The sequence below is a fragment of the Tetranychus urticae genome, chromosome 1 (genome assembly GCF_039701765.1).
Source record: "Tetranychus urticae isolate SD_2017Ah chromosome 1, NJAU_TeUrti_SD_1.0, whole genome shotgun sequence".
Lineage (NCBI taxonomy): Eukaryota > Metazoa > Arthropoda > Arachnida > Trombidiformes > Tetranychidae > Tetranychus > Tetranychus urticae.
In genome coordinates, this window is record NC_142958.1 from 26,904,257 (window position 1) to 26,920,421 (window position 16,165).

The window sequence follows — 16,165 nt, forward strand, 5'->3', positions numbered from 1 at the left end:
GTAACAATTTTAATCAGTGAAAAGACGAATGAAAAAAAGTATCGATTCAATTGGAGTAAACAATTGGCATGATTTTAATGACAATTAATGGTCAACAAATGTGAACATTTTGATCTCTATTTTCATTAAAAGATTAACATTTGCAGTTGAAATGACAAAAGGCAAATGCAGACCTTAACCGTCTAGAGCTCTAGGAAACCTTGGGTAAAGAGTACGTGTTGTAGCATGAAACTGATGAGGTTTGATCATGTTATTATTGTAGCATTTATCAACCTTTGACTTTGGTTTTCAGATGAGAAACAATTGAAATCAATTTGTCTTTTGTTGTCATTGTCTTTATATTGGTCTCTCTCTCACTTGACCATCAATTAATCACTGTTGTTAGTTGAGTCAATTGATTGAGGCTAAAGACAAGATTGAATGGACAAATAGTAAAGAAAAATAAGTCCAATTGAATAGATTTTCTGCTTTTCTCTCTCTTTAACTTTTCTTATTTTCATTGATGATAAAGATGGAGATGAAGAAAGAGAGAGAGAAAGAAAAGAGTCGAACAAGAAATGAAGAAGAAGCGAAAAGAAAAAGATTCGTCAAAGGAATAGCCTTTAACCTAATGGATGACCAACTATTGACGTTTCAGTTTCTCTCATAAACATTACTCCACTCCAAGCCTAACCAGTATCTTCCAAGTTTCATCCTCTTAACAGCATCCACAGCTCAATATATCTGTCACTTTGTTCCCTTTGCATTTGTGTTCATCTTTTACTCCAATTGATTGGTATAAATGAGCGCACATGAAAGGCAACAGCAAAAAGGATTCTCAGGCAGAAAATCATTGTTATGCACAGAAAATTGCTGAACAAGGTTAAGAGGTATTAAAAAAAGAAGGCTTGGAATGGCGAAAAAAGAATGCAAAAAAAGACTAAAATCTAAAGTCATCTCGAGTCTGTTTGTTTAGCTGATGATAATCAAATCAATCAGAACGAATTGAAATCTGCGAAAATTGAATTTCCCATTTGATTTAGATCATTTATCGAGCAAATTTTGTTCAACTTGGCCAACAACAGAATAGTAAATCAAAATGGAATTTTGAAAAATTGAATTTTACCCAACATTTTACTTGTCTCACTTTACAATACTAATAAATAAGCAAACCATTTTTTACCTGTTTAATGTTTATCATTTCAGTAAACATTGAAAAGAAGGAAAAGATTGAATCTGGCGAGAAGCAGGAAAAGTTTCAACAAAAACCTGAAACTTTTATTGTTGAGTCGTGTTATTGTTGAATGCATAAACATTTCAACTGCAAAATCTTTGGTCACTAATCTCATGAGATGTGAATAGTCATGAAAGTTGATGAAAGCAAAAACTGTCACTCATGGAAAATATCAGCTCACCATTCAATTGTAATTTTATATTTCCATTTTTTTTTCTCTCTCGCATTCAGTTCCATCAAATGAATCTTTTTTCATCTTTTGCCAACCCAACAACTATTCAAGCTGACCTTTTGCCAGGCAAAAAGAGCCATGAAAAAGCTGATGAACAAAATGATGGAAATGCAGAGAAAAAAAGAAACTTTTTTCTTGCAAACTTTATTCATCATCGATTTACTTTTCTTTACCTTTTACATGTTGATAACGATGTAAACGACTTTTACAGTTTGACTCTTAATGTTTCTCACTTTTTGCTCATCATAATCAGCCTTTTCCTCATCACCATCATTATCATTGTAAGCTCTTTTGTACACAAAAAGTTCGGAAAAAAAGGTTTCGAAGAATGTCAAACTTTTCACCTTCAGAATGGATCATATTTCAGTTTGATTCCCTTTCTTTTTCCCTTCATTTTCACCTTGATTATTTCCATCAACTTTTCCTCTCGACATTTTTCTTTATTCAACTTTACTCTTCAACTGTTTAACTCACTTGGAAACTACCTCAAGGTAAACAAACAGTTTAAGAGGAAAAGCTTTCAACTGTCGTGCAACATCAACAATAATTAACGAAACCAAATTTTTCCCTTTCTTTAACATTCTTTTCCATAAATTAGATTCAACAGTTTATTATTCAATTCATCTTCATCATGTGCACAATCATCATTTGTAAAGCTTTAATGAACCGCCGAGACGGAAAAGAAACAAAATCAAACTCGAAACTTTTTTCTTCTTACATTTCAATTTGCTTATCAAACAAAAATAATGATTCAACACTTGACTTTCATTTTCATACTTTGTTTCCATTGTTTCCACTGCCAGTCAACGACTAATAAGCTAATGTATTCCTTTCCCTCCCTGGACTGAAACAGCAGTTCTCTTGGTGAGCCTCAGGGTACAACTCATGGGTGTTCAATCATGTTGACTGTTGAAAAGTGTGTGAGTAAAATGTTGGAATGAAATGGAGTTGAAAAATGAAAAGAAATCAAGTGGCATAATTATCCAAACAGAGGAAAGTTCAGTTTTTTCAATTGAACTAATGAACGCCCAACTAAGTGGAAACAAAGGCAATATTGAAATTCTTAATTTCAATGGAAAATTAAATTTGTATTCCAATCTAGTTTCATTCCCTGTTGAATCCTTCAATCCTCAAAAGTCCATGCAAAGGAAAATGCAACCAAATTCTGTTGCAAGTTGATTAAGTCTGATTGTCTTTGATTATAAACTCGCTGGGATTTACTAGATTGTCAGATAAAGCAAATTGGTCGATGCAAAAAAGTGATCAATTTATTGTTTCTACAGTAATACCAAGCAACGCAAAATCGTGTAATACAATGCTGAAGTCGAGTCGCAAAAGTGGAAAAAAACTTGATTCTAATGAGAATTGAGAGTTTTCTCCTCTTTCCTGTTTTGGCTTTTTCCTGTTGTCGATCAAATTGCGACTCAATGTTATCAATTTTATGGGGGAAACGGTGAATGCGAGGCAATGAGGAAAGGTGATGATGGAACTACTTTTTTTTGGAATAAAAATGAAAAATACATTTTTTCTTTCTTCTCATTCTAATTAACTTTATTTTTCTTTTTTCCCTTCTTTTGCTTCTTTTCTTTTTATTCACTTTATAATGACAATCTTTCACTTTTTCGGTGAACAATAATCAACATGTAATTCTTTACTATTATCATTTCCAGTCTACCGTTATCACCATTATTTGATTCACACAATAATCTCTATCCAATAATAATCACTCCCAGAGGCAGGGAGTAAGTTTACTCCAAGAATCAAAGTTGAGTGAATCAATCAACTTCTTTTTGTTTCTTTTTCTTCCTTTTCCCTCCTTTTGCTGTTCACAAGGTAAATAGAAACATGTAATAGATTAAAAACATCATTAATGTTACAATTAATGTTCAACACTAATATCAACTTTAATGATTGATTATTGCGAACACAGACTCATCTTGTATTACCTTTCAGCTAAATTTTCAGATCATCAAAGATGTTCCATTGAAACTCGGCTAATTATCAACATCAACAAGAAAAACTTTTCCCTTCATTTTACATTCCAACCCAACTTTGATTCCCAGACAGAAAAATCTATAAAAGATTTGTACATTTCGATTTTCGAAAGATTATTAGAGAAAAATGTTCGAAATTCAAAAATGATTCAAACTTTTCCAAACTAAATTAAAACCTTTTCCCTTTTCCAAGAGCTGAACTTCAAACAGACGAAAAAAGGTCAATTTGATGTTTGAATTGATTCATGATTTTGGAAAAGTGAAAACTGAAAAATTCATGCTTTTTCATTGACATTGGAATATTCAATTTGAAATAATGTTTCAAACTTGTTTTCACTTAACACTTAAACGAAGTGATAATTTTTTACTTTTACAATTTTAAAAGGTTTCTCGAGCGTTTTAAGCATAAAATGTAATTATGATTAAAAAAGGTAAATTAAACGAGACTAAAGGTTAACATTTGTGAATGGAAGCATGAAATTGTATTAAATATGAAAATCATGTTGATATCACTTCAATTGGCGTAAAAGATTTGAAATGTTTATCAAGTTGAGCTGACAGATTTTACTTTCATTAGCTGTTAGTTAATTAACATTTAAACAAATGTTGACATGTTGACGATGATTTAAACACAAGAGGCGAAGGGAAAGAAGAAAAAAAGATGAAAAAAGTGAAAGTCAATTAGGATTGATAATGGAATCAGTTTATCCTTTTTCATGGAATCGCAACATTTGAACAGAAAATGTGATTCTCTAATCAGATTTTTGTGCAGATTAATCAAGACCAGGGTCAAAGTTGAAGCTCCATAATAAAGATGCAAAAGTAAATGGATGAATGAAGAGGCAAAAAGCGAAACACAAGAAGAGAGCAAAAAAACAAGAGATTATTGTTTTTCTTGGGTGCAACAGTAAATGTTATTTATATTCAACTAATAAAACATTTTGTCTAAACACAAGCTGACTTGGCAAAGCCAAGGGTTGCGTTTATCCTGCATGGATGATTACGTTTCATTGTAATAACTTTCTTGTTGAGGGAAGAGTAATAACAGTGGAAATGGTAACCAGCAACTTGCAGAGTTTTTGCCCACCAATCATCTTATCATTCACCCTGAAAAGATCACATCTTTGCATCATTATGGCTCTACATTTGGCCAGCTTTTTCTGCTCCTTTATCATGTCTACTAATTGTTTTATAAATGGTTGTCGAAAGTTTTCCTCACTTTTTTCTTCACTTTTTGGTGCAAACGCTCAACACGAATGCTAATGATGCCAACATGTATCAATATGTGATTATCTTGAAATGTTTACTGTAAACATTTCAATTCGATGCAGAAATGTTTTTCTTATTAATTTCGCCTTCTTTTTCCTTTCCTTTTCTTCTTCAAATGTATTATTTTCTTGTAACTTTTATTCACTCCCAGTGAGATTTGCTTCTTTGACTGGTCTTGCCTTTACCTCAAATCTTCATGAATCAACTTCTTTTGCCCTTTACTCTGCGTGAAGTTTTACCAAACCATTTGAATAGTTGGTTGAGTTTGCAGATTCTGTAGTTGAACTTGTTTCGTAATTCGCATGAAACTGACATTTTTCCTGAAGATAATTTTCTTCGACTTTTTTCTTTCGTAGCAAGAATCGTTAGCAAAGCTTTTTCAAGTAAAAATTCAACGTCAACAAACTTGAATCAAACTATATTGGAATTTACATCGAGTTTAATTTTTGGAAAATTTTCATTTTCCATTTTCACAGCTATTAATAACTAGATATTTTTTGCTATTTCTCGGCATTTCTGCTCGCTTTAATTCGTTAGGAAAAGTATCAAAAGAGAAATTTTGTTTTTTGTTTTGTGAGCAATTGTTTGAATAAAGGATTGTCAATGAAATTAATCAAATTTTGAATAAACACTTGAAATTGTAATTTAAGTGGTTTTGGTAAAGAAAAAAGTGGAAAAATAATTTTTCATTGTTCACCTAACAAGAGTTTAAATGAAAATTTTTTCCACTTTTTTCCTTCAATTCTAGTTAACATAAAATGATTGAAATTGAAAAATGATATTCAGCCTGAAATAATGAAACAAGCTTATTTCACCTTTGCTTTTGTATAAGTAATTCAAGTAGAGATAATGTTATCGTGTTTCATTTGATTCAGTTCAATGTAAATAAACATCTTGAACTTGATTGAAATGTTGAGAGCTTCTTACCTTTAGCCATCGGTGACACCATTAATATGTTGATACAAGCTGCTCCTTGACCATGACCAAACACAGTCACATTGGTTGGATCACCGCCGAATCCAGCAATATTTTCTTGGACCCAATGAAGAGCTGCGACTTGATCCATAAGGCCGAAATTTCCTCTCGAACTTCCATCCAAGGCAGGAAAAAATCCTAACATCGAATAACAAAAAAGCGAAAACATTCGATTGTAAAAAATTCCAAAAGTCGATTGAAATGGAAATTAAAGTGATACAAGAAATTCAAGAGTTGATATGATTTAAGATGCAATAGTACTTTCGATGCAACAGAGAATAGATTTTCTTCGAACTGAAATTGTTCGAGTTAACTAATGGCACAAAAGAATATTTTTAAAGGTGAAACTCCAATTATGCAGCTGATAATTCTGTGTGAATAAACCAACAGAGTAAAGAATATGAAAGTCAAAATAGAAACAATTTTTCATGACCAATCTTCTTAAGTCTTGATTATTATCGTTCATTTTTATTTTCTCGTGTTAATCCTATTGATGCTAATACTCTACTGTTTATGAAAAACTTTGAGCATTTACTGTTTTGTTTCATGGTAAAGAAAGTTTAGTCTAAAAAATAGGTGAATAATATTTTCATTATGATATGTAAAGTATTTACAGGTTATTATGGAGATAAGATGTAATTCTGAGCAACTTCATTCTAAATATGAGCTACTCTTTGATAATAAGGTATTAAAAAGGTGAACCAAGAGACCGAGAAAAAGTGTAAAAAAGATGTATTAATTCCACTCTGTCTCTAGTCTATTCAACTAGTTACACGAGAAAAAAAGGAAACTCAATTTTTTTCGATTCTTTTAGCATCTTTTAGTATCTTCAACCCACATGATCATTATGGTGATAAGAGACTCGAATTACAGTAGAAACACAATATCTCAACTCAATTAGAACTGAATATTGGTTTAGTGATAATCAAAGGCAAAAAGATCTGCATTTACATTCAATTCCAATTCAAAGTTGGACAGAGTTTCTCAAAATGCTAATAAAATGTCAATAAATGCACACTTAACTTGAACTGAAAACTGCTCAGTTTCATCGAATCGAACACTTTGATCAATTTTTCCATTTCAATATTTCGATGAATAATTTGAAAATAGAATCGTTTGATACGTAAAGCATTGTATGAACGAAAAAGAAAATTAAACTTTTCTGTACGAATGTTCTACTGAATAGAGTTTAATCCTAATTTGAATTGTTGCTTGCCATGTGAGTGTGAAATGAATGGAGAAGAAAGGAAAGATCGAGGGAAAAATCAAACAATTATAAGGCAAAAGTGCGAGGAATAAGAATTGAAACTAATTTTGTTTTAAAATTGAAATCAGTGGCTTCGTTTTGCTGGTTCATTTCAAGGTAAAGAGTTTAATCAATCAAAAAAATGGGAAACACTAAGGTTGTTCAATGTTGAAAGTTTCATTACTGGGAGTGTTGCAGTTGCATTTAATGTTTGCCTGTTATAAATTGATAATAATAGTTGCCTTAGTTTGTTCAACTTTAAACTCTACTTTACTGTTTACTCCTTTTCGTGGCTTTTCATTGTAATCAATTGAATATTTGTTGGCAAAGTGATTCAATTGAAATGAAATTATTATTGTTTTGACCTTTTTCCTTCTTCCCATTTCTTTCGTTTTGCCAATTTAAACTTACTTTTTACGCATTTTGTGCTCTACATTCAAACCAATTTTACATGATACTTGTTAATGAGATGAATAGTTGAAATCAATGGAGAAACAAAACGAAAAGTACAACTGAAAATGAACATTAAATGAATTATTAATAAACTAGTTTTTACGTTCAGTTTTATTTATTGTTTTGATTTGCTTACCATGGAAATTGATTTCATTTGAATTGTAAATTTGCCTTCCTTTACCAAACATTTGCTTACAATATTAAGATTTTGTGCCTTTTTTGTGAGCATCAAAGCTTCAAGTCTTGATTGAAAAGAACGAAGCAAATAGATTCAACATTCAGAAAAGCCAGGGCTAAACTCTGGTCTTTTTGACCAGCTATCGTATTCGTTATGAGTGTATGTAATGTCGGAATTCAAGCCTTATAAAGAGAAATGTGACATTCAATTTTCTTCTGTCTTTTGGCTTAGTTATTGTTCTTTTTCTTGACGTTTCCTTAGCTGAATAATGAGCTAAAGAGCGAAACTTTGAAATCTTTTGTTGTGTTTTAAGCCTCAAAGAAAACCTCAATCTCTTTTGCCTGGTTTTAAGCCATTTTTAGAGACAAAAAGTGTTCTTCCTCAGCCAGAAATTCATTCTAAACAACGAAGTTTGAAGCTTCAAGTCTGTATTGAAAACAACGAAACAAATAGATTCAACACTCAAAGATTCCAGTGCTAAACTACCTATCTTGACTAACTATCAAGAGAAATATGACATTCGATTTTCTTCTATCTTCCGTCTTATTGACTGTTCACATTTTTGGCGTTTTCTCAGCTTAACAGTGAGCCAAAGAGTTGAGAATAAGATCTTACTTTGATTCTATTAGCAACGATTTTGATTCATTGTACTTTAGCTTAGCCCTTCAAGAAATGCTGCGATACATCTTTAGAGTGAACATAATTCCTTAGCAAAGCTAAGAAATAATATCGAAGCTTGATCCGAACTAGCAATCCCTCTTCTTACAGTATCTATTATTCCCGTTTTTTAGTTTCTCTGTTGGAAAGTTGACATTGCAACTAAAGACTTGCAACATGACTAAAGAGTTTAAGCTCTGAGACGTTTTGCAATCTAACTACCGTGTTTCCGCACAAAGAAGGCCAGAGCTTATTAATGAAAACTTCACTTATTCCCCCTTTTTACTCTATTTGAATAAGCCCAGTTTTTTTTTTCAATAGAGTTATAGCATTGCGGCTAATTAATGAGAAAATCCAAGGGCTAATTAGTGAGAATTTTGATGAATAAGCTCTGGCCTTCTTTGTGCGGAAACACGGTATTCCTAATACTACTAATTCTTTGTCTTAGAAATGAACTACGGAAATACAGGTGTTGGAAAGAAACTTTTTGTATCCAGTTGTTCCATTCCCAGAATTTGAGCGATTTAAATCTTTATCTGACTTGGGACATTCAATGAACATCTAAAAGTAATAAACTAAAGTAACTTTGAGGCTGAAAATGATTTCATGTGTTCATTCAATTGGTTACTGTTGACTGAATTCACAGCACAAGATGTATCCTGATCTGATAAGATTGTCACTCGATTCATTTCAACTTTTCCTTGCCTCTTCTTGATAACATGATGATTAAATGAGGAAGAAGAAGAAAGTAAGCCAAGAAAGGTAAAGGTTTTTACTCGAAACGGTGAGAATGGCAAAAGGAAATGGAAAGAAGAAAAAGAAGAAGAAAAAAGGAGAAAAACAACAAAAATCAGTGTTACAATCAACTGTACAACTAAAACTAATTGGTATTACTTGCAAATATTGGTCAACTGATGTGGGTCTTTAACTTAATCGTAATCTTCTGTATAATAATACGCATCATAATGCCCAAGTAAACAACATCATCATCAAGAGAAGCAAAAAAATAGGTAAACATTGATTCTGTTTTAACCTATTAAATCAATAGTCAATTATTTTCATGTTATCCAATGAAGTAAAATAACAAATGATATTATCATTATTATTGCTTATTATATCAACTATGATTGATATAGAATAATAATGTTTGACGTAAATGGTAAACAATCAATTTGTATCATTTAAAGCGTTTATCAACGTTCAACTTTTTCTTGGTTCAATCCTTTTCTTCCTTTGAAGACTGTGCCAAGTTAAGTAGCGATACAGTCGACAATATTGCTTGCAAGATGAAAAGTGCATGGAATTATGTTCAGCATGAGAATCAATTGCATCGAGGAATGATGAGGTTGGTTCATTTGACTGATGAAAATCATTTGATTGACAGTCTTTGGATCGTGTTTTTTACTCTACTCTTGGAGTCCATTTTTTGCTTTCATATTTTTTCCTCATTTTAATTGATTTTCTATGGAAGAGAAGAAAAGGTTGAAATGCTCACAATTGTATCCTTTCATGGTCAATACAATGTTTCAAGCGTTTCAACGTTATACAAAGTTTTCTAAGTGAAGTTAATCTAACTTGTCATATCAACGTAAACGTTTTTTGTTCCTTCTGTTTTCCTTCCTTCCAAGTTTACTTTGTGATCGTTTTGATGATGTGACAAAAATGAGTCTCAGAGTAAACCTTTTCCCTCTTATATTGCAAATGGTTAAGGGAAAGAAAAGTTGAGTGACTTCAATTCAGATTTTATTCACTTTGCTCCTGGTTCAATGCTTTCTGGGATGTAAAATTTAGATTTAGGAAAACGAATTGGAGAATAAGAGGAAAGAGAAAAGTTTCAAACTCATCAAATGCTTTGCTCAATATAAACCAGAGAAGCTTTTCAGTCGAGCTGCCCAAAGACTCGAGCTGTGGCACGAACAATTGATAGAGAATCTAGTCCGAGTTTAAGTTAATAAAAGTTTCTTTACATCGACTATTCTTAGTAAGTGTTTGCTTTTTTCAAGCTAAATACAGCGTATTAGTCTATTTGTAACCATCTAATTGTACTTGGTTAAGATGATGGAAATGGCATCAATCAAGGGTTGGAGCTTTGCTGCCTTGCTCGTAACTGATCAGGTGTTGATGTAAATTGACAAATCAAATGATCAATTGCAGTTGATAAAGTTCTGAGCAAAGGAAGGCGAGAAAATCAGAAGCCTTAAACGATGAGCATTAGTGACAGATGAGGAAAGATATCACGAAATGGTGAGATGATATTGATGATGAAACGATTGAAGTATGATGGGGAACAAGGAAAGAAATTGAAATGGCAAAGATTGTTTACCCTTGAAAATGAGGTGAAGGGTGAAAAGTGTGAAAAGAGAGGTAAATCATTTTCTGGACTCTAGTTGACCAGAAACCTGTCATCTGCATCACAACTGATTCAACTCAAATTATGGTCAAGTTAAAGTAGATTGAAGATCTTTACGGGAAGAGCCAAAAAATATTATCATTCATCTCACCTTGGCCCATCCTAATGTATATAATAATAATAAATAATGTTAATAATAATAAGCATTGAGAAACAAGAGTAAAGTGAAAGATTGAAAGGTTGGACAACAGGCTCATCGTCAATCACATAATGGACATGGACTGACTTACATCTTCATCATCATCACCATGATGGATCAAACCATTAACTTACCCTTGAACAAGTAAATAAGACGATGAGAAGAAGAGGAAAAAAGGCGAGATTGAGAAGAGAGAAAAAATCGAGTTTTCATAATGAGAAATGGTTCAAATTGCGAGTGTAAATGGTTCTAGACAAAAAGCTTGTCAAGCAAAAGCTCGAAAGTAAATCACCTTTAATTAAATCAATCAATTGTTGAACGTCAAAAGTCAATGACCAAAGTCAGAGTTGACCAACATTGTCATTCAAAAAGAAAGTTTAAAAAATCGAAAACAAAATCTTTTAAATTCATTGAATCGCACCAAATTCATCATGAAACATTTATCGTTGGATAATAATGGCTTCTTGCTATTGACAAGAAATATTCACTTTTTTTCGTCAAACATTTTCTTCAATCCATTTTTAGTGATGGAAAATGTAATAAAATAAAAAGATGGAAACAAGGAGTAAAGAGAAACTGATATTAATATCTTTTGTGTCTTTTCATATTTATATATATTAATAAATGTGATTGAGAAAAGGAAAAGATATTTCGCCAGATTTGCAACTTATGCTTATTCAGATTCTTGGTAAACAGAATTTACTTTTTCAACCTTTTATACTTTTTCTTTTTCGAAAACGTTTTTTCTTTTTTCCTTCTGAATATTCACATTTTCTATCTTGTATCTTATCGTCATCATCATCACCATCATCAGTTGAACTCCTAACACTGGTATTATCATCTCACTTAAAATTTCGCCTTTCTTTTTCTTCTTTTCCCATTTATTTGCCTTCTTTTTGCATCATTTTCTCACTCCCAGACACACATCTTATCAAGCTTTATCCTTGTTATCATCATCATCACCGATCAATATGCAAACTCAGCGGAACGAATAAAATTGAGCCAATCTATCAAACAAAATATTTCTCGCCTTTTCACTCTTCTTTACTCTTCTTCATCTTTTCATCTTCTTCGTCTTCTTGCCCATTCCGATTACACTCTTCTTCATCTGACTTTTTTTCGTCAATTCAATTTCGTCCTTTTTTCACCCTTTTTCCATCATCTTAATCATCTTTCCTTTCATTTCCTTTTCCAAAAAGTGTCCAGAAATGTTTCAAATCTCCAGTTGTTATTCACAAAAGTTTATCCATAAACTCCGAGTAAAATGTTTGCTCCAAATCAATAACCAATTTCCGTAACATTTCACATTCCTTTCGCTTTACCCAAAACTAATCCAAGTTGATTAGACCAACATTTTTCGTAATTTTTTTTCTTCAAAAATTATTTCAAATTTTCCATCGATTCTCATTAAAATACTTGGAGATTGACTTCAAGGCACGACAATATTCAGTCTCATAATGCAGCTCAACTATGCACCTTGCCATGATTGGCATATTTAATTAAAGTTGCAAAATGTTTTTCCATCAAAAGTGAATTAAAATGAGCAAAAAATTCCTTTCAATATTCAATATCGTTTGTTTTTCTTTTAATGTACAACATTGGTATCATTATTGTCAAACTTGAATAAAGTTAAATAACTTTTTTTTCTGTTGCATTTTCAAATTAAATTAATGAATAATTCATATTCAAATGGATCAACAAAATGGTTAAAATAACATGCATTTTCCAGCTTGTTTACCATGTCTAAAGAAAAAAGTATCAAAAAAGATAAAAAAAAGTTATTCTTGAAAGTTTAAAGGAAACATTGAATATCATCACATTTATTAACATGAATTAACATTATCAACTCTTGTATTTGCCAGTTATTATCACAATATTATTAGCTTGATTGAGTTTGGAAATTGAAAGGAACTTTGACAGAAGCGCCAGAAAAAATGATTCATTCAACTCACCTAAAACACCTAAACGATAGTTGATTGTGACCACAACAACGTTACCAAAGCTCGACAAAACTGATCCATCATAGCTCGATCCTGAGTTCCATTCATACGATTCACCGTGAATAAAAACGATAACAGGCAACTTGGTCATTTCATTTGAGGCTGCAAAGTAAAGAAAAGTTTTAACAGGAATGAAAATTTCGTCTAAAGTCCCGAGTTGAATCAAAGATTAAGTTTGCGTGAAAAGTTTTAGAGATCAAACTTGAAGTTGGAAGAGATGAAACTTATACACTTTTCGTGTTTTGAGTTTATATAAAGATTCAAATTCCAAGGGTTTTTTTCAATGCAAAACGTTCGCAAGTGTAATTGTATCACTGCTGAACATTGTTCTATTGATGATGGAATTATTGATTATTGAATAAGTTTCTTTGGCAAGTGTTAACACAATGCAAATGAGGAATGTTGACTTTGTAATTAAGTGTGTTTGGAGTTATTTTGATGTTAGTTACAGTTGTAATAATAAAGTTTGATTATGAGTGTAAAGTTTTAGCAAATTATGTTGGACCAAATGTGATGAAAATATTGAAATGAAATCTGTCAATTTAAATGCATCTCGTCTTCATGATATGAGAGGAGAAAATTTGCTTGTTCAAGTAGCGAACAAGAAGAGCAAAAGTTTCAACTCTTTTATATTCTTTGATATTCAATGTTGATTCAAATTGAACATTAACCTCTTCTTATTCACCATTTCACCTACAACATTTCAAGATTGCAATATGTTCGAGTCTCTTTCATCTTGTTTGTGCCTCTATTTGCTCTTCTTTACATTTTCGTTCAAATGTTTACATCAATTTCGTTTTCTTTTTTTCCTCTTTTTTAAAGTTTTCTCTTGTAAAGTTGCCATTCACAGAATCAGGTCAACGTTTCAAGAGAAGCTTCACTGTTAATGGTTGACCATGATGAGATGCCATATGAATTGGAAATGAACTTGAAAAATGGAAATTTTTCAACTCTTCTTTTGCTGCATTTAACTTTTGCCTGAGAAATGAATCATTGAACGCAAAAACTCGTTTTCTCTCGAAATGGTTTAAACTTGATTACTTATAATCATTTTCTGGTCTAGTGGAGAGTAGATTTGACCAGGTTAATTGTGGCTTACAATTGGTTGATCAGTTTAATCTTCGTCGCTTCAAATTGAATGGAATAATAGTCTTTTGAATAAGTCACTTGATGAGTTGAGACAATTTATACACTCGTCAAGAGTTAATTGACAATTGAATGTTTATCCAAAGTAGTCAAATTATTATTACAATGCAATTAACTTCGTAAAATTATTCACATTTGGATACATTTCTGTTGCCTTTACTGTTCAACTTCAAAGCTTTTATTGCTATTCAAATGATGAACTTATGATGTGCTTGAAGTTGTTTAATGAACAGAAATGAACAGTTTTCAAACAATTAGTCAAACAAAATTAAACTCTTGTTCTGATCTAAACGATCACTAAATGCAAAAGAAGAAAACAGTTTTCGTTTTTTGTCGCTAAACGATCTTCTTGAGTCGTATTTTCATCTCTACTGTCGACTTTGAGCTTTCGAAGACTTGATGGAAACATTTTATTGGCTTGTGATTGCAATTTTGTGCTTAAATTTTGAGAAATTGGCATTTCTCTGGAATAGTTGACTGTGCAATAAAAATGATAATTCAAATGTTGAGACTATTTTCGCCATTCTTTTGTGAACACAATTTTGAATATGAAAAATATTTCCAATGACAATTGATGGATTGATAATAACAAAAACTTATCAAAATATGTCAAGCAAACATGAAGCTTTAGCTTTTCTTTTCACCATAAATATGATATTAAAGGTGATATTGTTTGTCAGAATTGCAATATTCTTACTTTTTGTTACTTTGCCTCCATGATATCTGAGAATGATATTAACATCTAAAGCGTCTCAATTGTTTTTCCACTGAAAACTTTTTCTTTTTTCTCTCGGTAAAGATGAAGAGAGAATGTGAATCTGTCGAATCTTAGACAATGAATATTGAGTATGAGAGCAATAAACGGCGCATTAATATGACAACAATGTATCTACACTTTCAAGTATTTTTGTTTCTTTTTTTTCGGGAAAACAAATTAGTCTTTAAATTGTTCAATTTTTACCTTGCAAGTTTACAGGGAAAGCATGAACGAGATTTTTATTCCAATGTTTACTCTTTTCGCTTTCGATTATCCAATATTGAAATTTCAAGTTGCAACCAAATTAATCAAAATGTTACATTTAACTTGCCTTTTTTGTTTCGCATTATTGACTTGAACAATTGAAGGTAAAAATTTATTATTGGAAAACATTATTTTTATGGCAATTTCAACTTTTGCTTTTCAAACTCGTTAAAATGCTCCAAAGGTAATGTGTTTATGGATAACAGTGAACGACGTTTTGAATAAGTTGACAAATTTTTACTTTTCACGTTTACGAAATAAACATTTTTTTCCTTTCTTCTTCTTGCTCGGTAAATGGAGCAAATTTTTTGCCATAAATTTGCTCCATTTGTGATCAATTGATACAAAAAAGATGGCAAAATAAAGAAAAATTTATTGGCTTAATGAGATTCAATAAAGCTTGGCTTTTCTTCGAGTAAAGATACATAAAGTATGCCTTTGCAAATGTTGGGTTATGATTTTGCATCTAATGTGACACGGTACGCTTGATTAATTCAATAGGCAAATTTCAAGTTCTTTTTCAGTTTTCTTTCGCAGCCAATGAACCTTTTAAAATTGATACAGTTAGTGGTAGAGAGCATCAATATCGTCGACTTGCCTGGTGATAGAGGTAATATAAAAGCGATTTGGACAATATTGAACAATAAATCTACAATCGATTGGCTGTAGATGGTGCTTAGACGTCAATAAGTGGTACACTTCTTCCGAAATGGATCGACTTTCTCAGTGCATAATTAATGTATTTATGCCCATTGGGAAGACTAGACTCGTCACAGTCCCAGTGCGTGGGCTTATGCAAAGCAAATTGTCTCTCTGATGTTTATAGTGACACTTGATACAGGAATTGACGACATTGCTTAGAGGGTGAAAGTAAATAGAAAATTATCTTTAGACTAATTATAATCGGAATGTAAATTAATTTTGAAGACGAATATATTCTGGGATCAGAGCTGAAGTGGGAGTAATAATTATTCTTCAGTTCAAAATCGACGAAATTCTGCACCGGAAAAAATTAGAATGCTAAAGAGAAACTATCTTAGAAATATAACTAACAGAACTACAAAAAAACAAACCGATTAGAGATGTTCTTATAATTGAAACTGGTGTGGGAGTGATAATCGTGTGCAAGCCTGGAATTGACGAAATTCTTGGAGCTCATATTTCTCTTGAAGGAATCCTATTAGAATACTTTTATTAATATTTTAGAGTTGCTAATTGTGATAGAAATTCAA

General features: G+C 31.7%; 1 protein-coding gene across 1 annotated transcript in view; it reads right to left on the reverse strand.

Annotated features, from left to right (window-relative positions):
* LOC107364573 (neuroligin-4, X-linked-like) overlaps positions 1-16,165 on the reverse strand; it is a 64,920-nt gene that overhangs the window by 20,729 nt on the left and 28,026 nt on the right. Inside the window, exons 3-4 of the mRNA XM_015931996.3 lie at positions 12,719-12,868; positions 5,636-5,821 (exon numbers count right to left, since the gene is read on the reverse strand). Coding sequence (XP_015787482.1) covers positions 5,636-5,821; positions 12,719-12,868 — 336 coding nt within the window. The remainder of the gene's footprint in view (positions 1-5,635; positions 5,822-12,718; positions 12,869-16,165) is intronic.